This window comes from Crinia signifera, chromosome 12, assembly GCF_055691185.1.
Source record: "Crinia signifera chromosome 12, ASM5569118v1, whole genome shotgun sequence".
In the NCBI taxonomy this organism is placed as follows: domain Eukaryota; kingdom Metazoa; phylum Chordata; class Amphibia; order Anura; family Myobatrachidae; genus Crinia; species Crinia signifera.
The window spans coordinates 19,230,320-19,252,390 of record NC_139228.1 but is presented as its reverse complement, the minus strand read 5'-3'; the positions used below and the strand labels follow the sequence as shown (position 1 = coordinate 19,252,390).

The following is a 22,071-nucleotide window of genomic DNA, read 5'->3' as shown; positions in this document are numbered from 1 at the left end:
ATTCTAAATGCAAATCATCCATTCGGTGCGGGGGATTGTGGGTGCGAGGGGAGGTAAAGTGCCAGGCGCTTTATCACTTCTCCTCCCTTATCACTGCTTCATACATCTACCCCTTAGTACAGTCCCCTACAGGTGATGCTATTCAGGGGCGGATTGAACGGGCCATTTCCCGGTGGGCCAGGCTGGCCGCACTCCTCCCTGGGCTGGCTGGGCCGCAAGTAATAGCTGCGGCACTTTGCCCAAATCCAAGGTGGCCGTGGGAGGGCGGCTGCGCATGCACGACAGCGCACAGCACCTCCCATGGGCCTTCAAGCAGGCTCCCAGCTCCCGTTCCCCCTCCGCCCAGCATCTGCAAGCAGCTGGTGAGCCCCCCTCCCGACGCATCACATACACCGGCGCCACCCCCCCCACATTACGTACACTGGCGACCCCCCCCCCCCCCCCCGCTGTGCAAGATGGTTCCCGGGCCAGATTCAACTCCCAATCCGCCCCTGATGCTATTTAATGTATGTATGCACTTTATGAATGATTTCCCACAATTCACAAATCTACTACAATAAAACCTTATTTTCAGCTGATGACAGTGACTCATACCACATCTATGACCAAGTATAGGAAGTTGTGTATTAATATTCATTTTTGATGACTGTACTGTGCATTGCTGTGGGCTGACTAACTGCACATGTAATTTTGCACATGTTCTGTTAGAATAGATACATGTTTCTGCCTATAGGGCAGGGTTGCCTACTTGACCCTCTCCTTCAGGGAGAAAATGCTCTGTTCTTGGACTTCCCTGGTAATCTATGATTACCATCACCTGTGGTGAAACACCTTTCGGTACTTCTTTACTTTCACGGTGCCAGCATGGCGCTGCGCTACTTCCGGGTTACACTCGCCACAAACTAAGTAAAATAAACGAAGTTAACGCCATGCCAACATGGATAGTTCATACCTCCACTATCCATGTTGGCATGGAGTTGATTTTAATTAGCGTGGCGAGCGTAGCGAGCCACCAAGCCCGCAGCGTGGGCGAGCGAAGCGAGCCCCGCAAGGGGACTCTGACGCGCGGCGCCATGCTGGCGCCGTGAAAGTAAAGAAGTACCCACCTTTCTTATCAATGACCTAGCTCCCCACAGGTGATGGCAATCATACATTACCAGGGAAGTCCAGGAACAGAGCATTTTCTCCCTGAAGGAGAGGATCAGGTAGGCAACCCTGCTATAGGGCTGCGGAAGTTGATCATTGCCACAAAACTAGTGCAGTCAAGAAACTGTTGCCGCAATTGGCTCGTACTCATAGGGTGACCAACTCATCCCTTTAATCCAGGACACATATTAATTACACAGGTTCTGTGGCTGGCTTTCACCTGGTTTTAAACTGCCACACCTCAAGACTCCATTTCACCTGGTTTTAAACTGCCACAGGATCTGTGTAATTAATATGTGTCTCGGATTAAATGGATGAGTTGGTAACTCTACGTACTCAACCCTCCTTGATAGTCTGCAATTTCATTTATTACAGGTTCAATAATACAAACTATGAATACTAGTTTAAACTGTGCAGATATTGATCATGTGATTGCATTTTGCAGTGATTTCCAGAACATAGTTAGTTGTTTGTGGTTGGACATCAATAATGCAATTCATAGTAAATTATGTCCCTCCCCCCAGCATCCCCAGGTGACACAAATTCCAGAGTCTTCTTGCAATAGGCAAGGGAAGACTAAACATGAGAATATAATGGAATTTTTATGTAAACTCTAAATCCACGGTTATATTGAGAATGGACCAATCCCCAAATATCACCCAGGCACCAAAAACTCTGTAGTAAAAAAAAGATCCTTGATAAAAGTAATTGACACAACAATTTTCAGGGTACACTCAAACAAACCTCCACAGCACACATCTCAGGCGATAGAGGCAGGGCTGTGCATAGGTACAATAGAGGTTTTGGTCTTATCATAGTGTAACGACACATCAGTACAGTTTAGTTTTTTAACTACGCTTGGCACCCCGGAGCCTTGCCACATGCAACCCAAGGGTGGTGCCATGAGACAAGGTCATATCTAGGGGAAAAGGAATGGGGGGTAGGGTGACCAACTCATCCCTTTAATCCGGGACACATTAATTACACAGGTTCTGTGGCTGGCTTTCACCTGGTTTTAAACTGCCACACCTCAAGACTCAATTTCACCTGGTTTTAAACTGCCACAGAACCTGTGTAATTAATATGTGTCCCGGATTAAAGGGATAACCCTAGGTAGGGGTGTCAGTGCAATTTCTCCCCTTCCTCCTCCCTGAATGCAGAGGAGATTGCTGCTGCTCTACCCTCCCTGGACCAATCGCAGCACAGCGCACCGAAGAATGTCTGTGATGTGTAGAGAGGCTGCTGCTGACCAGTGAAACGTGGAGGAGGGGGGCATGGTGTACCACCTGCATGCTTGGGCTCAGGTAATTAGTACTAGCTCCACCCCTCTTCTTTGCACCCATATTCAGATACAGCGCATATCAGAATTCCCTCTTTATAATATCATGGAAGCTGTATGGAAGCCATATAGTACACAGTCATCGGGGCCAAAACAAGCATTTTGGTCACCTGGGGCAAGAAAGTAATTTGGCAGGTACTCACCACCTGTGCTACCCCTCTAATCTGGCTCTAACTACCCCACACATGGCATGCTTATCAGTTGAAGACTCGGCCCCCCCTCAAATCTGGTGACAAAAGTCATACCAACCCCGGTAACAATCGGTATAGTTACCACTCCTGCCAGCGAATTTATGAATGCAGGCTTTTGTGACCCCCCCAGCAAGGTTCAATAGATGACGATGGCCATTCAGCTGATGTTATACTGATGATGTGGCTAACCCGGCCAGGAGCCGCATCATCAGTATAACATCAGCTGATTGGTCATCATTATCTATTGAACCTCACAAAAGCCTGCATTTAGAAATTCACTGGCAGGAGTTTGTAACAATACCAAACTGTTTATTAATAGCCAACCCATTATTTAAATGGACATTCATTGGATCATTTATTCATTCAGATCATCTCATCTAAAAACCATTGACTGTTTAAAATCATTCTACAGGACTTTCAATTCATCATTCATTCATTATTCGTCCAGCCATTCATAATGATTCTATTGCATGATCTAATCAGTTTTACTTTCATACAAGGACTTTCTGTGACCGTTTATCTCTACATGCCTGCCCACTATTAAATTGGGCCACTGTTGCCCTTAAAGAGCTGTTTTTACCCTTTGTGTTTTTTTATTTTTGTATGTTCATTTTCTGCTTATAGCTGAAACAAGCAAAAGTTCATTGACATTGTGTCTCCGGGCATCCGAAATTTTTCTAAGACATGGAATTGGGATGTTCCCTCTCTCAAAAATGTCATCCATAGGTAAATAGAGTCCTGATGCATAGTCCCAGGGTGAGGCCTCCCGTGTCCCTGGCTTACCTGGAACATTCCAAGATCCCAGCATGAGTCACTGTGACAGTATGAAACTCACTTATCGTCATATTAGTAATTGATAAAAGATGATAGTTATTCTGGCACGTGAGGTATTATGAGATCAGCATATTTGGCAAAATGAATCGTAGGCTGAAACTGCAGTACCAGCTTCATATGTCAATTAAAAAACTGGAAATATGGCTTTATAATCAGGAATGTCAAATGTTTATTTTTGTCCTGAAAAAATGTTATGTACAGCAAATCTAATGCTGTGTACACACTGTGAGATTTGACATTAGATTTTGACTATATAGTCAAAATCGCATGCAAATTGTATGCAGATTGTATGCAAATCGCACAGTATTTGTACCTTGCGATCCCAATGTGTGCTCCCGTGACAGCACAAATCGAAACCCAGAGGATGAGGGCAGTACGGATGGTGTAATGGTTAGCATTACTGCCTCACAGCGCTGAGGTCATGGGTTCGATTCCCACCATGGCCCTAACTGTGCAGAGTTTGTATATTCTCACCGTGCTTGCGTGGGTTTCCTCCGGGTACTCCGGTTTCCTCCCACAGTCCAAAAATATAGGCTAATTGGCTCCCAACAAAATTAATCCTAGAATGTCTGTGTGCGTGTACATGTGGTAGGGAATATAGATTGTAAGCTCCTCTGGGGCAGGGACTGATGTTCAATTATTCTCTGTAAAGCGCTGCGTAATATGTATGCGCTATATAAGAAACTGCTATTAAATGAGGATGTCTTGAGTGTACAGAAACTGGACATTTAAAAGTTGAAAGAAAAAAAAATTGTATGCATCCCATACAAGGTTCTCCCAATTTGTCTGCATGCATCTTAATATTGTAGTAAATGCACCAGCTGCATGGAGACTGCAGGCTATCAGAATGAGGAGCATCTTAATGTAGCGTTAAGAAGGTGACAAAACAATTATAATCTTAATGTAGCATTAAGAAGGGCTTAATGCTACATTAAGATTATAATTGTTTTGTCACCTTCTTAACGCTACATTAAGATGCTCCTCATTCTGATAGCCTGCAGTCTCCATGCAGCTGGTGCATTTACTACAATATTAAGATGCATGCAGCTCAGGATAAGTACATGCCGGCCTCATTCCTCACATGTATTTTACACCTGCATCCAGCAAGTAAAACACATCCAGCTGTACAATGGAATTTACTCTCATCATCTGTATATGACATTCTTCCCATCACTGCAAATCAGGACGAGTTGTTCTCCCAATTATTTAAGTCACGTTGACTAGCAGATCTGCATACAGCGAGTGGAAGCAGAGCTGGGCGAGGCTGTTCTTCTGGAAACCTGACCTACAAGATGTGGATTGGAAATCCCCAGCTATAAGCGTCTCACAGGGAGTGTTGCATAAACAACACTCTACTATAGGAATACTTTGTTTTATAAGAGGAGCGCTCATAAAAGTCAGATAAATAGAAGGCAACATTCTCAGGCAATAGGCTTCCAGGGCGGTCGCTTCCTTACCCATTCCTTTCATGTTTACGGAATACCATTTATTGTGTTCTAGCATTCCTTCTAAAAGCACTGGTTCTCAACCTCATTACTCAAGACCCCTGCGTACTGTGTGGGGGTCCTGAGGACCAAGGTTGAGAACCACTGTTCTAAAAGGAAATTCCTTACAGCCTACAAAGTCCTACTCTATCAAGGGGGTAGGCCAGGCATGTCCAACCTGTGGCCCTCCAGCTGTTGTGAAACTACACATCCCAGCATGCCTTGCCATAGCTTTGGCATTCCCTAATAGCAAAACTGTGGCAGGGCCATAGTTTGGACATGCCTGGGGTAGGCAAGGTGTGACTCTCCAGCTGCTGTGAAACTACACATTCCAGTATGCCCTGCCTTAGCTTGGCTGTGAAGACATGATGAACCTGTGGCAAGGCATGCTGGGATGTGTAGTTCCAAAGCAGCAGGAGTACCGACATTAACCATCAGAATGCTAAACCTCTATCTGCAGTCCGATAGATCTTAAAAATAAATGTCACCAATGTTCTCGCCAGTATCCTAAATTGGGTGTTTTCATTTGTGAGTTCAAACTTGTTATTTCCAGAGGGCATTTAGGGGCTGATGCACCCATGATGCAATGTGCACGGATCTCGCACATACCAGCATACGACTCATGTGATAGAAAAGGGAACTTGCTTCCATGCATGCACGAGATCATGTGTCTGCACACGGACGCAGATCACTTGTGAATAGGGACTGATCCATCGGCGGATCACACCATCAGTGATTTGGGCATTATTGGGCGGTAAATATGCAAATAAGTCCTAATACGAATGCTGATGGGAGATTACTGTAAGCAGGAGGCATTATGGCTCCAGTTGCATTATCATATGAGCCCCATCAATGCTGCTTCTATGTAAGCAGCAGCGATAGCAACTCCACCTTCTGAATGAGGACGAAATGTGTTGATATTGTTCCCCCTACTGTGGGCAGCAAACACAGGAGCCAATCATGTTAATTCATTCATCACGTTCTGCAAAGCTGCCCGCTTGAGACCTCAGTCTGACCGGATTAGATCTGTTGCGGCAGTTGGTATCCGGAATTACCGCCGGCTCCATGGTGTTGGATCCCTGTGGCTGAGGTAAGTCACCACTAAAACCACTGCACGATCAAGTCTATCACATGTATGAATGTTGATACATAAGGCAGCATTAACTATCCACCTGGCAACCTAGGTTTTTCCAGTGGTTGATCTAGTTTGCAGGACATTTTAATTACTGTATCCAACCATCTGGGAGACATTAACACAGTGCATTAGTATTCAGCATGGTCCAATGAACTGGCAAACTGAGCAGATACAAATGAACTAACTAAATGTACCCTTTCCATCAATCTGTTACAACAGACAACATTCCGTGGAGACCATCTGAAGAGGAGATCCCACCTATATGAATTACCCCAACATTCTAAGGTGTGGCAAGCAGACATCCTCGGCCAGACAGAACAGCGCAGATGTGTCAGACTCACAGTAGAAGGTTACTGGAGAATACATCTGACTGCTATTGTCATAACTTGTTCTTATATTGCACTAAGCAGAGCTATTCAATTGCTGCTCTGTTTCGACGTGCAGGCAGTCGGGGTGACATTATTGCGGGCAGATTTCTGAGGTGAATCACCCTGGTTTAGGCTCTCAACCCTGGACTTTAGAAAGGTTTAGCTGCTCTATGCAACTAAATACATGCTAATGGCATGCACTTACAGGGGGCAACAACTGAATAGACTCCGTGGGCAACAAAACAACTGATACTGTCCCATTGTATTTTTCTTCATTCTTTGTACATAGGCTATATCTGCATATGATCATCTAGTCTTTGCAATGATGTTGTGTTAATAATATTACTCAGAACTGGCTAAAGCAAGCATGTCCAAACTATGGCCCTCCAGCTGTGGTGAAGCCCCTGTCGGAAATAGCGCCCGGGATTGAATACCCCCTATGGGTTTCACTGGGTGTCAAAGCTTATCAATAAAGGGAAAAAAAAGGATTAAGATCCCACTGATGTCTTACAATAACCCTGAAACCATATTCAAAAAACTGTTTTTATTTTATATATTTTTTGATTCATACAGAGAAAATGATCGAATACGAAGGAAAATGAAGTGGGTAGAACAGGCAAATGTTTCGGTAGCACATTAGTCATAGATGGCGATATGCTAGTCACGCTCTGCCAATGCAACAAGATGAACATCAATCTCTGTCTCTGTGAGGATTCTGAAACACAGAAATGAACATTCTATTATTTCATGTAGGTACAAAGACCGACCTCACTGGCAGAGAGGCGGATAAAACCAAGCACATTACATAATCTCTGATGTTAGTTTTGTCGGCACGATAAAGTTGTGTGTGGGAGTAGCCTGTGTGAGAGAGCACTCAGCCAATCAGCAGCCAGCCTATATTTTGAATTTCACTTTTTTTTTTTATTCTGCCGCCGCAGGTCCACGCAGCAACATTTTCCGGACACTGAGTCAAATCTGCTGCCCCCCCCCCCCCCCCCAATCAAGTGCCAAATCCTTAGTGAGCTCCAGGGAGCTCATGGGAATTTGGGTCTGACTTGTCCACTGGACAAGTTAGACTAGTGTATGGGGGCCTTAACAGTCCAACTTTTAAGGCTATCCATACTTGAGCACTAGAAGCTTAGGGGGTTTATTTACAAAGATGGGAGTTCTATTGAAGATAGGATGTTGCTATGGCAACCAGATAAGTAGATTCTGATTGGTTGCCCATAGCAACATCCCTTCTTAGTAAATAAACAAGGAATTTTCCTGCTGAGACCCAGGTTTTTAGCCTGTGAAAAGCCTGGGTGTTTCTTTCACATTATGTCTGAAACGTGGGAAATTCCCAGGTCAATCCCTTTCAGACATAAGAATAGTATGCCAGGCTACGCCTATGTCAAACATACACACCAGCAACCAGACCTCACCACAATGCGCCATGTCTATATTGCTAGGCTGCACTAGCTGTTTCAACTACACTCTGCAGCAGGTCACCCGCCTGTTCCGAGCAGTTCTGTTTTGTCCAGGCAGCCCCACCAATCAGAGGCTTCTAGGGTCGACCCAGGAGTAAATTCCTATGTCACACCATTCATACTTAAGCCAGGTTGTCTACCCGGTATAAAAGTCCTGGGAAAAACCCAGTGAATAGAAGTCCCGCTGACATGGGAACATGTTCCTTGGTTGGTGCCTTTCAGACATGCCAGAGACCCAGGTAGTATGCCTGACCACTGCCAAAAACCTGTGAATCTCCCTGTCTAAAACGGGGCATATATTGGTACCTCAGTTATTTTAATTTAAAGCATGGATATAAAAAAAAAATAATCATGGACTGTTAGTGTGCCGTGAGGACCGAGGTTGGGAACCACTGCCATAAGGCGACAGTAGTGCAGTTATATGTGCTTCATTGTGCATGGCAAAACAATTGAAACAGCTATAGGGTTATACATGATACAAGTGGGTATGTTAGGTTAATGTTCTGACTGCTGCTCAGTTCTAACTGTGCAACGTAGAGATGAATAGAAAATGACCCATAAAAATACGATAAAATATTTAAGCCCTGTACACACGGGGCGATTTTAGCAGGAATCGCTGGCTAAACTGCTGCTGAGCGACCATATCCCCCATGTGTACAGGACGATATCGCTAGGAACGCGCTCCTGTGACCAGCCCTGTACTGGGCACGGCAGCAAGCTACTGCGATTTTCTCTTTTCAGTTGTGTCTGTCTGTTTTCTTCTGTGACCATTGCTGATGAAAAGGGGACACCCAATTTGGTCGCTGAGCGATATTAAGACAAAAATCACTCGGCGGCCAAGTCGCCCCGGTGCGTACAAACCTTTAGGGCTTCATTTTGGCGATGACCAATATGAAAAAGTAAAAGTCATATCATGACACCGGATGTTTACATTCAACAACCACTGAGTATGACCAGAAATATTTCATCGTGAGTGACATCACTGCATTCCTGTGCACATTAAAATGACTATAGCTGGTAACACAGAATGATCCATCTAGGAAACATTTGTTTCCTCATAAAAACCGGTCGTCTCATCCAAAAACAGTTTAATAAAAACAAGATAACTCCCACAAACTGCTGAATGGTGACACTTAAGACAAATACAGCAGGGATATGTTGGTTGCTTAAATATATGAAGTTCTTTAGAAAGTGCCAACCTGAATTTTGGATCCTGAAGGGTCACCACGCCGATCTCGAGCTCAGAGGGTTTGAAATCAATGGACAGCACAGTGGACAGACAAGAGATGGCCGTCTAAGATCAGGAAAAACAAAGCAAAGTACATTGGGATAAAAGGTTTCACAATATATTATGATATAACTGTTAACACCTTCACTGCTTGGCCAGGAGTGTGAGTTAGAAGCTAAAAGGATTTATGCACTGGTCTCCATGAGGTCCCCCATATAGCATACAGCGACATACACTGAAACATCATCTTATTGTGACTTATAAAAGGAGTTCGCTTAAGGACATCAATGTGACAGTGCATAAGAGACCCTTTACAAAGTCCTGGCATTTAGGGAGCGATTCATGTCTCATATGTGTAAAATGTAAATATATGTAAGAGGTCACTTACCTCAATACTCTGTGCAAACGTCCAATCAAATTTCTTCTTCACTTTCTTCTCTAGAAAGCTGGTAGCCTCTGTCTGTTTCACACCAGCTGTCGTTGCTTTAAAACCACAGTAGTAGCCGGCTGGATCACATTTATAAACCTGAGCACCGTGTTCCTCATCTACACCTATTAGGATCATACCTGAAACCAAAGAAAAAAAAATATATATATATTTTTTTAAATTAATCCAAAACAGTATGCAATGGTTTTATACATTAGAGCGCGATCTATGTGAACATGCAGCCCAGATTGTTGCATTGAGAGCGGATGGATGAGGAAATACTCACAGCAGCCCAGAGGCCTCATTTCTGCATTTTGTGTGTACACCTGAGAGATATCAGCGAGTCGTTTGCAAAGCATATCCACCGGGATCTCATAACCGTACTTGTACTTCCAGTTAGCGGCCTCATACCGTGCTCTCTGCACCTGCGACCTGCTGTCCGCTGTATGTATAGAAGAAAGTAACCACATGAAAATCACAACAAAGGGGTGAGGAATCTCTATATTTATTAGCAGTAAGTGCAGGTTAAATGAAACCTTAAATTGGTTATTGCTGTGTCTAATCGTCTACGTTAGAATGCTAGTACTGTGTGTATGCATCTTTAAAATGATTCTATTTATTATTATGCAAATACAAAGTGTAGTAGCCGACACTTACCAATGCAGGAGGGCAATGGAGGGACGGGGGATGCCAGCTCAGTTTTGCCGTTTGAGCGGCTTTCAACTCCCAGCGTGTATGGCCAGGGCGATGATGCGTGCTCCCGCATCATTGCCTGCTGCCACCACCCACCAGCTGGTATTACCAGCAGATGAGCAGAGGGGTGGACGGCTTTCCATAACATAACTATGGAGAGCTGTCCACACCTGGGAAAATCACTTAGACTGAGGAAAATCGCTCAGTGTGTATGCACCGAGTGATTTTCAGCCCAGTGAGGAGATTAGGAAATAAATGTTAAAAATTCCTAAACACACAATAAAAAGAATAAACATGTAAATAATACTGTATAGCAGCTACACCATTGGCCAATCACATAAGCAGCCATTACCGGTCATTCCCGTCATCACACAACCAATGTTCTCAGTAATCCGGAATAAATGGGTCACTGTGCTGCTGTCCAAAAGCTTGTCCTATAGTGATGAAGACAAAGGAAATAATAAGAGACACAAATATTGTCTGGAGAACTGAATGTAATCACTTGGTTAGATATTGTTGCTGTTGATTTGTAAGGTGCCACAGTGCGTATGTGAAACAGGGGCTTACAAGGTTGACAAAATAAAAGCATCCATAGAAGTAATAGTGATCATTCACATTTACTTCTGTCTATACATTTACTAATGCCCCATGGGCGACTGAAGCTTTGTGCTGAGCGATCTAGTTAAGCACAGATCACTGCACCAGCGATGTGTGCCGAGCGATCTGTCACTGCCAGTGATCTCAATTAAGAGAACACGGATGATTATTAGATTGCAGTATCTATATCTGGGATTCTCCTTTACTTGGCTTACAACTGGATTACTTACAGGGACTTTTTTCTGTGTAACAATAACAGCGCAATCTTTTCCCCGAATCGCCACTGATGTGAGCCCGCCTTGGTTGATGGCTTTAAATGCATATTCTGGAAATAAAAGGTAAATGAAACATGTTTAAAATAGGCATTTGCAAATAATAATAATAATACAAAATGATGCAAGTCTAACACAGACTGATACAGGAGTAAAATAATAAATGCATTGAACATATAGGGGGGAATTTACTAAAGGAAATTTGTAAAAAATAGGTGTATTTTTATCCAGAAATACACTTATTTTTGACATTTAAAATCACATCAATACGAATAGCCATATTTTCGGGATAGTATATGTCAAAAATAAGTATTTCTGGATACAAATACACCTATTTTTTTTTTTTACAAATTTCCTTTAGTAAATTCCCCCCATAGTGCTTGTATTTGCTTGTATCTGTCAGTTTTGAAAATGCCCAGCTGTACCTCAAATGACTTCACCTCTCCTGCTCTTTCATTAATAGTAGGTGTCCCCCAACATTTTATTCTTGGCCCTCTTCTTCTCTATCTCTACATGTCCTCTCTGGGTGAGCTCACTTGCTCACTCGACTTCCACTCTCACCTCTATGCTGATAATACTGAAATCTACCGCTCCTATCCTGATCTCTCTGCCTCTATCCTCACTCATATCTCCAACTGTATCTCTGCTGTCTGCTCCTGGATGACCCAGCGCTGTTTTAGACTTAAAATATCGAAGACTAAGCTGATCTCTTCCCACCTTCCTGATAAAACCTGACCATCTCTCATGCTAACCTTCTGCTTATGACAGGGGTGACATTTCTTCCTCTTCTGTGTCACCCCTGTCTGTCTATCCCTCCCCTTTAGAATGTAAGCTCTCACGAGCAGGGCCCTATCTCCTTATGTGCCTTTCTTAGAATATATAAACCTCTGCCACCCTGATGATTGCTTCAGTGTCCTGTCCCCTGATGCAACTATCCATATTTACCATGTACTTGTCCTAAATTGTCTTTTACTGTAATTCATTATCTGTTTTTGCTAATTTGTGTATTATTAGGCGCTGTGGAACCATATAAATAAACGATAATAATAACATACACGAGCTATGTTTTTGCTAGCCTATAGGTAAAACACTGCTCAGCGCAGATCGCACAGGACACATTGCAGGTGCATCGTGTGTGTGTGCAGCGAGGGCTGTTTAGTGATTTGTGCCAAGGCAGTTCGCTCAGCGCGTGTGTACAGGGCTTAAGGCAATGGAAAACACTAAAGTCCATACACACTGGGTGACGGTGAGCTGAAAGCAGATAAGTTTTGCCATTTCAGCTGCTTTCAGCTCAAAAGCCGCCATTTCAGCTGCTTTCAGCTCAAAAGCCGCCCAGTGTGTACGGCTCAGCAATGAGCGCTGATGTGCGCTCCTGCATCATCATCAGCCGCCACTCATCTGATGGTATTACCAGCAAATGAGCGATGGGGTGGATGGCTTACCATAGCGTCCTGTTATGGAAAGACATCCACCCCCGGGAAAATCACATGAACAGGTGAAAATTTCTCAGTGTGTATGCACTGAGCGATTTTCCCCATCATCGCACTACATACAAGCCCAGTGTGTATGCACCTTTAAGACTGTTTAAATAAAGTGCTTAATAAACAAACTGCTGAATTCTTTAGGCGTGTCCCCTGTAATGATTTTTTACTTTCACTTTCACTTTTATGGAACATCACTGACAATCATTTTCCATTTTACATATAAAATGTGATTTGCCTTCTGTAAAACAATAATCGGATTACATACAAGTAATGATTACGGATCCTTTTGAAAAGTTACTAAAGTACATGTATACACAAGGTAGTCCTTCTGCACATTACACACGTCACAGGATCTGTATAAAAACTCAGTATTTATTATGAATTTTTTATTTACATTGAGCATCTTGGTGTAGTTTAGGACACTATACTCAATGGTTTGCTACATGCCAAGTGGTATGGATGAGACAATTAACAATAGATTAATAATTACTAATACTGCTTTCACACCGCAAAACCTGCTTAGACCAGGTATTTTTAAAAGGGGTCAGAGCAAGTTTAACCCCTTTCACGTCGCATGTAAATACCTGGTCTAAAGCAGGTTTGCAGTGTGAAAGCAGCTGACCTCTTGGAGGTATAGAGGAGATCAGGCACCAGAGCCCGCACCTAGACTGCTAGCAGGAGCTCCAGCACTGCAGGTAGGGAGGAGAGCTGCAGGACGCTGGAAGGGTAAGGGCTATTTCACACACTCCGGCTCCTGCACGGCCAGGAAGCCGTGCCGCACTAAGAAGTTGAGGGGGTTATTCTGGTTTACTCCTTCTGGCAAATTCCTTCTTAGATGGACAAAAACATGTGCACTGCAGGGGAGCAGATGTAAAATGTGCAGAGAGAATTAGATTTGAGTGAGTTATTTTGTTTCTCTGCAGGGAAAATACTGACTTTTACACTGCAATATAGATCTCACTTTGATGCAAAACACCACCCAAATCGAACACTCTGCACAAGTAACATCTACCCCACCTGCAGTGCACATGGTTTTGTCTATCTAAGAATGAATTTGCCAGAAGGAGTGAACTAGAATAACCCCCTTAGACTGGAGGGGATGGCCACAGCCCGGCAGCCATCCCTTCCAGTGGTGGGATCAGGCTGCAACCGGACGGCCGGGCCGGGCCGTGGCCGTCCCGTGTGAATAGACACAATAGTGTCCATTGACAACTACTGTGCGCGGCACGGCTTTTGGCCTTGCGGGATTTCGCCGTCCGGCAGGAGCCGGAGTGTGTGAAATAGCCCTAAGGCTGGTTTCACACACTCCGGCTCCTGCCGGACGGCTAAAACCCGCACGGCCAGGGAGCCGTGCCGCACACACTAGTTTATCATGGAGGGGATGGCCACAGCCCGGCAGCCGTCCCTTCCAGTGGTGGGATCTGGCTGCAGCCGTGCGGCCGGGCCGTGGCCGTCCCGTGTGAATGGACACAATAGTGTCCATTCACAACTAATGTGTGCGGCACGGCTCCCTGGCCGTGCGGGATTTCACCGTCCGGCAGGAGCCGGAGTGTGTGAAACCAGCCTAAGGGTAGGGCGTCTGACACTTAGCATTAGCTGGTCCCCTCTGAGCCAGCGCAGTGCATATTTAATGACCCGGCTGCTCATTACATATGCGCATATGTAATGAGCGACCGGCTCATTAAATATGCACTGCGCTGGGGACCAATAGTGCTCACTGCCTGGGTACCATTTCAGACAGCAAAAAAAAAAAAAACGGGTCTGAAACAGGTAGGACCCTGCTTTTTTTTTTACCGTTTCCAAAAACAGTAAAATCACTCTGCACCGTTCAGACCGCACATATTACCGGTTTAAAACGGTCTGAAAAGGGGCATTATATTGATCAAGCATTGCACTTTGACTGGACACAAAGTGTTGTCTGTAAAATCCATACAATGACATTATTCTGACTTAATTACAGAACTAGACCTAAGGATGGCCAAGTAACATGTTAGAATTGCCTGTCCCCCCCCCCCCCCCCCAACCCTGGGAGCGCTAGGATTTACCCCAACATAGGCTGAAATTATGGGCCCATTAGTTGTATGCGCAGGGCATGGACTTATTCATACCTAATGCCAGTCATACACCTGTCATGCAATTCCTTAAAGCTCATCGATTTTAAAAATAGAAAGAACAGCTACCTGGACTTGGCTAGCGCGATGTACACAATGTACATTGTTGGCGTGATACCATGCAATGGATGACCATCAATTTTTTACCTATCGATGGCCATCCATTGTCTTTGACTGATTGGCCTGTGGGCCCATCGAAACATGGGGGTGGTGATTCACAGGTGTCAGGGGCGGAGCTATGCTCCACATCCCACTCCTTTGGGAAAAAAAGAAAAACTAAACTATTTGTTTATGCTTGACATCGATGGAGGGAAACCATCTGGTTCCCCCCCGTCCATGGCAAAACTATTCTACATTGGCCATAAATCATCAATGAGTTTGAATCATCGATGGTCATCCCTAATACATAGTGGTTCACTCTTCTCATCTATCAGATGTACCTTACAGTGGCAGTCCCAGATGTGGTGGAGCACACCCAACTACACCCCAAACACTGCCAGCCAAGGCTCACTGGCAGTTGGTGCGCCACCCCCATGTGAATTGTCGACTTAACTGCATTTCCAAGTCTGGATCCGCCACTGTTACCTTATATCATCACATTGATTTGGCCTCATAGGATGCACCATCTAACCCCAGCACAGCTGATATAAGAGAGAAAATTATTAGTTTTAACTGTAGTAAACTTCATTATGCCCATTGCTGCCTAGGAACTCTGCTGTATAGAGGGTCCAGCCTGACAGCAGTGTCCATGGGACTGGAGAAAAGTTAATGTTCTCTCAGAAAAGGCGTTCATCTGCCCTGTGAGACACAGGGCCCTGCTGTGGCCCCAGCCAGTGGTGAGATTAGTACATGCTAGTGCCCAATGTAGAACATGTACAGGACAGATCAGTGACAGGGTAAGAGCCATCCCTCCAGCGTCTCATCCCTGGAGCAGATCCCCTGCACCAACACATGGAGCCTGTCATGGGGCAGTATAGGCCGAGCGTGACACAGCATCAGCGGCAGCGGCGGCACCATGGAGCTCCGGCGTTACAGACAGCTGGCGGGCACACTCACCCACTTGATAGAGGCGCCCCTCGGGTGAGAAGATGGTGATATGCCGGTCGAACCCCGCACTCGATCCTCGAGACATGACTAAGACAAAGATGCGACCGCTTCCCCGGCCACTCAATGGATTCTGCGGCGCACAGCAGACGTCATCTTCCGGCGCCGCGGGAGCACCAACCACAGTGCGTTGCCTGCGTCACGTGGTTCACACGGTTTTACCACGCCGCAGTCATTTTAGACTCGGGAAACGGTTCCACTGTGCCCGATTAGTTCATTTACTGTAATATCGTATTGTTAGTTTCTGACAGCACATGGAATGTTTCAAATTACGTTTCCAATGTGTCCTTGTGTCACAATATTTAAATACTGTTTCTGGTCATCTTTACTTCAATTTTATCACTGGCTGATACTATAGGCATGCTGTGGCACAATGGAATTTTGTACTGTGCTACTACAGCACTGCAATTGCCACTGGCATTCAAGTCCAGGAACAGAGCATGTTGTCCCTCCTGGAATGGGTCATGTTGGGAGGTATGCCATGGGATGCGCTTGCCTGTGGCATAATGGGTCTTTCCTGCCTGGGGCACAATAGGCAACTCTTGCCTGTGACACAATGGGTCACTCCTGCCTGGGGAACCATGGGCCTCTCTTGCCTGGTGCACAATGGGCCGCTCATGCCTGTGGCACAATTGGCCCCTCTTGCCTGGGGCACAATGGATTGCTCCTGCCTGGGGCACACGGGATCGCTCCTGCCTGGGGCACCATGGGTCGCTCCTGCCTGGGGCACCATGGGCTGCTCTTGCCTGGGGCACAATGGGACGCTCTTGCCTGGGGCACAATGCGTCGCTCCTGCCTGGGGCACCATGGTTCGCTCTTACCTGGGGCACAATGGGTCACTCTTACCTGGGGCACAATGAATCGCTCCTGCCTGGGTCACTCCTCCTTGTGGCACAATAGGTCGCTCCTACCATTGGCACAATGGAGCGTTCCTACCTGTGGCACAATGGGTCGCTCATACCTGTGGCACAATGGGTCGCTAATGGCAGGGTTTGGGAACCTCTGTATAAGAGTGTATAGCTACATTGTACACACATATTCTGCAGTCATTTTTTACAGCGAATATTTAGGGAAATCTATCATCTGCAGCAGGGCTTCACCACTACTAATAGGTTCGGCCAGGGCAATTCTATTATCTATTAGCAACGATGATGACTTTCACTTATGTATTAGGGCTCAGGATCCTGAACGTTGGTATGCTGCTGTCAGTCTTTTGACACCAACCCGTCTAACAAGAGTACTGCAAATGTAATTTTTTTAATCAGAATCAACTTTATTGGCCAGGTGTACTTTCGTACACTAAGAATTGGTTTCCAGCTACAGTGCAGCTGGCAATATGTATGTACCGAGACTCTTTAACAGTTTCTCATATTCTATGTACTGAGTGCAATTCTCACATCTCTGTGGAAGTTAAAATACCAAAAAATGTTATCAAGTTTAGTTAACATATGATAGTTACTGTATTGTCCCAGAGCGGATTGGGTACAATGTTTTTCATGTCAATGTTGTTGAAATTCATCATGTAGACAGGGTTGAAATGTTGACATGTAAGAATGCCATTGTTAGAATGCCAATGTTTTCTTCCTGTTTCCCATTTCTATCCCAGCAAACACTATTATTTATTTATTTATTAACAGTTTTCTTCTATAGCACAAAAACCCCCCATTGCTCATTACAATTGGAAACCGTGATACAACAAACTGGGTAATTACAGACAGTTAAAAAGGTAGGCGGGCCCTGCTCGCAAGCTTAAATCTATAGTCTCTGTACAGTGCTGCAGAATATGTGTGCGCTATATTAATAACTGGTAATAATAATAGGACTGTACTGAATATACTGGAGGTTGCAGCAGCTGTGTGATCTGCTACATTGGTGATAGGGCGTGCCCGCGCATCGCGCCGCATGGTACACAAAATGTGCATACAATCATTCGGCTTCTCGAACAGATGTGGTCAAAATCGAATGATTATCTCCCAACACTTTTGCGCCTCAACCCTTCCACATGTATATTGAGACAATAAGAATATACAATAAACTATTATCTTTGGTCCAACTGATCGTGCAATGTTCCTTATTCAAATATCTCCAATGTCTATCATGCGAAAGAGAGATATATAAAAACCATCATAGCGTAATCAGGTTTTAATACACAAAGAACATAATGACACAAGATAAAAATCCTTACATAAGGGATAACATCACAATTACCATAAAAAAATGGAGAACTTGAATTGAAAGTTCTCTAATAAGCATAATTTAACTGTATTTGTGACTTGGATTATATTGGCAGAACCTCCAGGCCTCTAAAGGTGGGACTGGGGGAACACCTACGAAATATAAAGAAAGGTCTCGAGACCCACGCATTATCACACCATTTCAAATTGAAGCATAACTGTTCCACCAACTCAATTAAATGTTTCGCTGGCATAAAACTCATCAGAAACAGCATGAGGCATAAAGACACTACATCGTTGTTAGCGAAAAAAGAAATGCAACTAATCTATGAGTATGGCACTTTAATACATGGTGGCTTGAATTCTGATTTTGAGTTGAAATGGTTTTTGTGATCTCTCCTTTCTTTTCCTGCCTATTTTGCACTTTTCACTTTGATCCAGGAAGGATGCTATTTTGTATAGTTTTTAGCCTTTTATACCCCTTTCACATCGCACTTTTAAAACGGTATATCGCCGTTTTTTTCCCATTTAAAAAAATTTAAGGCTGCAATGTGAAAGTGCCAAAGTTGATTTACCGGTTAAAGGTAACCGGTATTTCAACACGGTTAAAAAGTAGAGTCCTACACGTTTTAAAGCCGTTTTTTAGGCAGTGTGAATGGCTCTATTTCAATGGCTTGAAACGTGTCCCTTGGGGGTTAAACGGGTTGAATTTTGAATGGTATTAAATGATTTTTAAAACGGTTTTCACCTGCAATGTGAAAGGTCTCAAGGCTCAGACCCGTTTTAAAGTCCCATTTAAGAATACCGTGTCATTACCCATTTCTGCAATGTGAAAGCAGTATAAATTGTCCTTTTAGAAATGTATTTATTTACAATTATTGTTTTTAATATATACCTTCATGTCCGATTTTTCTATATAGATGAAAAAAGTATAAGATCGACGAGAAGCGGGTTGCCATGGCGACCAAAAACAACATCCTGTATTTGATTGTGTTAACTGGCTGCGGCGATCACATGACCCAAATCATGCGGGCGTCACGGCAAAATCCTCCCCGTAGCCAGCTACACATATACCCGGAAGCCCAGGATTGGCCATCTTTGTTAAGGGAGAAACGTGCCCGCACATATGACAGCACACGTAGGCTATCAGCGGACGGACCGGCAGGAGCGGGTCACGTGACCGCCGGAGTGTCAGAGCGCTGACGCGATGAGGAACTTTCCCCTGATTGGGTAGTCTGTAAATATGCGGGACTTTAAATATTGCCGGACGGGGCTCATTTACAAACACTCTACTGCCTTGATAAAGACCACGGACGTGGTCGAAACGCGTCGGCCTATCATTAGAGGACAAGGACTCACTGCCGGTACGGAAGTAAGGAGGAGGTGACGCTGCTCGGGGACTGGCTGCAGGAGTCCGGGATCAGTGCTGAGTCGCACACTTTGCCTATTTGAGAATCCTGTCATACCCCCACTATCCACGTCGGCATGGAGTTGAGAATAGAAAGTGTGGCGAGCGCAGCGAGCCCGAAGCGTGGTGAGCCCCGCGAGGGGACGCGGATACCTTCACAGGTATCCGCGTCCCCTCGCGGGCTTCACAGCTGTCCGCGTCCCCTCGCCACGCTTCGGGCTCGGTGGCTCGCTGCGCTCGCCACACTTTCTATTCTCAACTCCACGCCGACGTGGATAGTGGGGGTATGAAAAGGTCGTAGGACGCGTACCGCCGCCCCTCGCCACGCTTCGGGTTCACGTTGATCGTGGGGTCCATTTCACACTTCAGGGTGCCTATTTGGCCTCTGTGGGCCATTTAACATTGTTTCCTATGGAAAAATCGGCTCAATTGAGGCAATGAACAGGAAAATCTGGTCAATTGAGACATTTAACATTGTTCCCTATGGGAAATCGTGGGCATCGCGTCGGTCGCATCGCGTCGGTCGCATCGCACCCGATTTTTTAGTGCATTCAATGCCCGCGATTTTTTACTAACGATGCCCACGATCAAAATCGTGGGCGCCGTTCTAAGTAAAGAGTACCTTTTTATCTTGTGTCATTATGTTCTTTGTGTATTAAAACCTGATTACGCTATGATGGTTTCTATATATCTCTTTTTCGCATGATATACATTGGAGATATTTGAATAAAAAACATTGCACGACCAGTTGGACCAAAGATAAGAGTTTATTGTATATTCTTATTATCTAAATATACATGTGGAAGGGTTGAGGGGCAAAAGTGTTGGGAGATAATATTTTTTCCTACTATTTGTTCAGGAGGGGTGTGGAATTACCTCCATTTATCTCACCAACAAATTTGCTGCCCACCTGGGAGCGCACTATCTGTGAATCCGAAACCTTCTTTTCTAAAATCTGATGATTGTATGCAAAATTTCATAAGTGTATGGGCTACATTAGATTCATTTATAATCTGCATCACTATGGGCCTTATTCTGATCGGTGCGGATATTCCCGCATGCGGACGGACCGCCGATGTTGATCGTCTGCGCATGTGCAGGCGATTTCGCCGCACGGATTCTTTATACGCCGCACAGGGGGCGTAGAGGGGCGTGAGGGGCTACTTAGCCTCATTACCCTATGCATACGCCCCGCGTTTCATGGGCGTTCCCATGCAAACCCGGGGCGTATGCATGGTAATGAGGCCGTGACGCGTGGGTACGGGGCGGGCATCTGACATCGCCGGATGTCAGCTGCCCGCCCCCATACATGATTTCACACGGACAAGTGTCCGTGTGGTCTTGTGTTGCGGGACCTGGTGGAGCGTGCGGCCCTGCATTCGATGTTCGGCGACCATCGAATGCAGGGGCTGCTCCCAAGACGGAGGAGGCGTATCCCCGTCCAATTTCATGCGGATCGCCACATATCCGCGTACGGACGGCAGGTGGCGATCCGTATGGAAGGCGGGGATTCGCCTGCACGGTTGCGGCCGCATATTCTGATCGGGCCGCACCGATCAGAATAAGGCCCTATGTATCTATAGTTCACCTATTCAAATCTTAGCAGCTAAAAATTCTGAGTGTGTTTAATCAGTAACTCAGCGCCTCCCTCACTGCACTGGAACAATCTGTAGTGCCCTTATTGTCCTGCTTTTCATGGAAATACAGAACACTGCACTAGGGTCATAATGTTCTTTAGGTTGTTCTGAACAATTACAGGATGTTATTTAACTGTAGAAGGAACAGGGCCAGGCACATTTGCACAGGAAAAAACGTTTAAAAAGCAATAGTGCTGTTGTAATGTATTGTGTAACAATATGCTCATTTTGATTCAGATCTCACAGAGCTCTTTCCCTAGCTGCTTTGGTGTAAGACTTACGGGGAAAAGGGTTGAGAAATGGATTGTGTGCTACTTGTGTAATAAAAATGAAACAGAAAATATATTATTCTTTCATCATCTGGAGACAGAAATCTTTATTTACTTCCAGCCATCGATATAGCAATACTAAACATACTGCCAAGTAACTCTTCCCTCCTTCTGTTTGCCTGGATGATAATCTGGTGTGGAACCCAGCTGGAAATGGAAGGCCACACATGGCATGTGTTGGCGGATGGCCTTCCATTTCCAGCTGGGTTCCACACCATGGCCCTTATTCTTGTTCACTCGCAAAAGGCAAATGCCATCTCAAACGGACAAAACCATGCTGCACTGCAGGGGGGCAGATGTAACTTGTGCAGAGAGTTATATTTGGTGGGGTTTTACTTCAAAGTGAGATCTATATTGCAGTGTAAGAATAAAACAGCCAGTATTTACCCTGCACAGAAACAAAATAAAATAAAAACTGAAATATAATTCTCTCTGCACATGATACACCCCCCCCTCCCCCCCGGTGCACATGGTTTTGTCCATTTGCAAGTGAACCAGAATAACCCCCCCACCCCCACCCATGAGTATGGTTCTAAGGCAGTGATTGCTAGCTAACCTTGACACTCCAGCTGTTGTTAACTACACATCCCAGCATGCCCTGCATCAGTTTTAGCATGGCCAAATAGTAAAACTGTAGCAGG

General features: G+C 45.0%; 1 protein-coding gene across 1 annotated transcript; it reads right to left on the bottom strand.

Moving 5' to 3' along the window:
* Nucleotides 1–7,026: 7,026 nt before the first annotated feature.
* On the bottom strand, nt 7,027–15,990 carry PSMA6 (proteasome 20S subunit alpha 6). Its single transcript, XM_083165961.1, has 7 exons — nt 15,835–15,990; nt 11,142–11,236; nt 10,667–10,748; nt 9,908–10,063; nt 9,583–9,761; nt 9,166–9,260; nt 7,027–7,212 (listed from the first exon to the last, which is right to left on the bottom strand). The coding sequence occupies exons 1-7, from the start codon at nt 15,908–15,910 to the stop codon at nt 7,155–7,157; spliced, it is 741 nt and encodes a 246-aa protein (XP_083022087.1). The 5' UTR covers nt 15,911–15,990; the 3' UTR covers nt 7,027–7,154.
* Nucleotides 15,991–22,071: the final 6,081 nt, after the last annotated feature.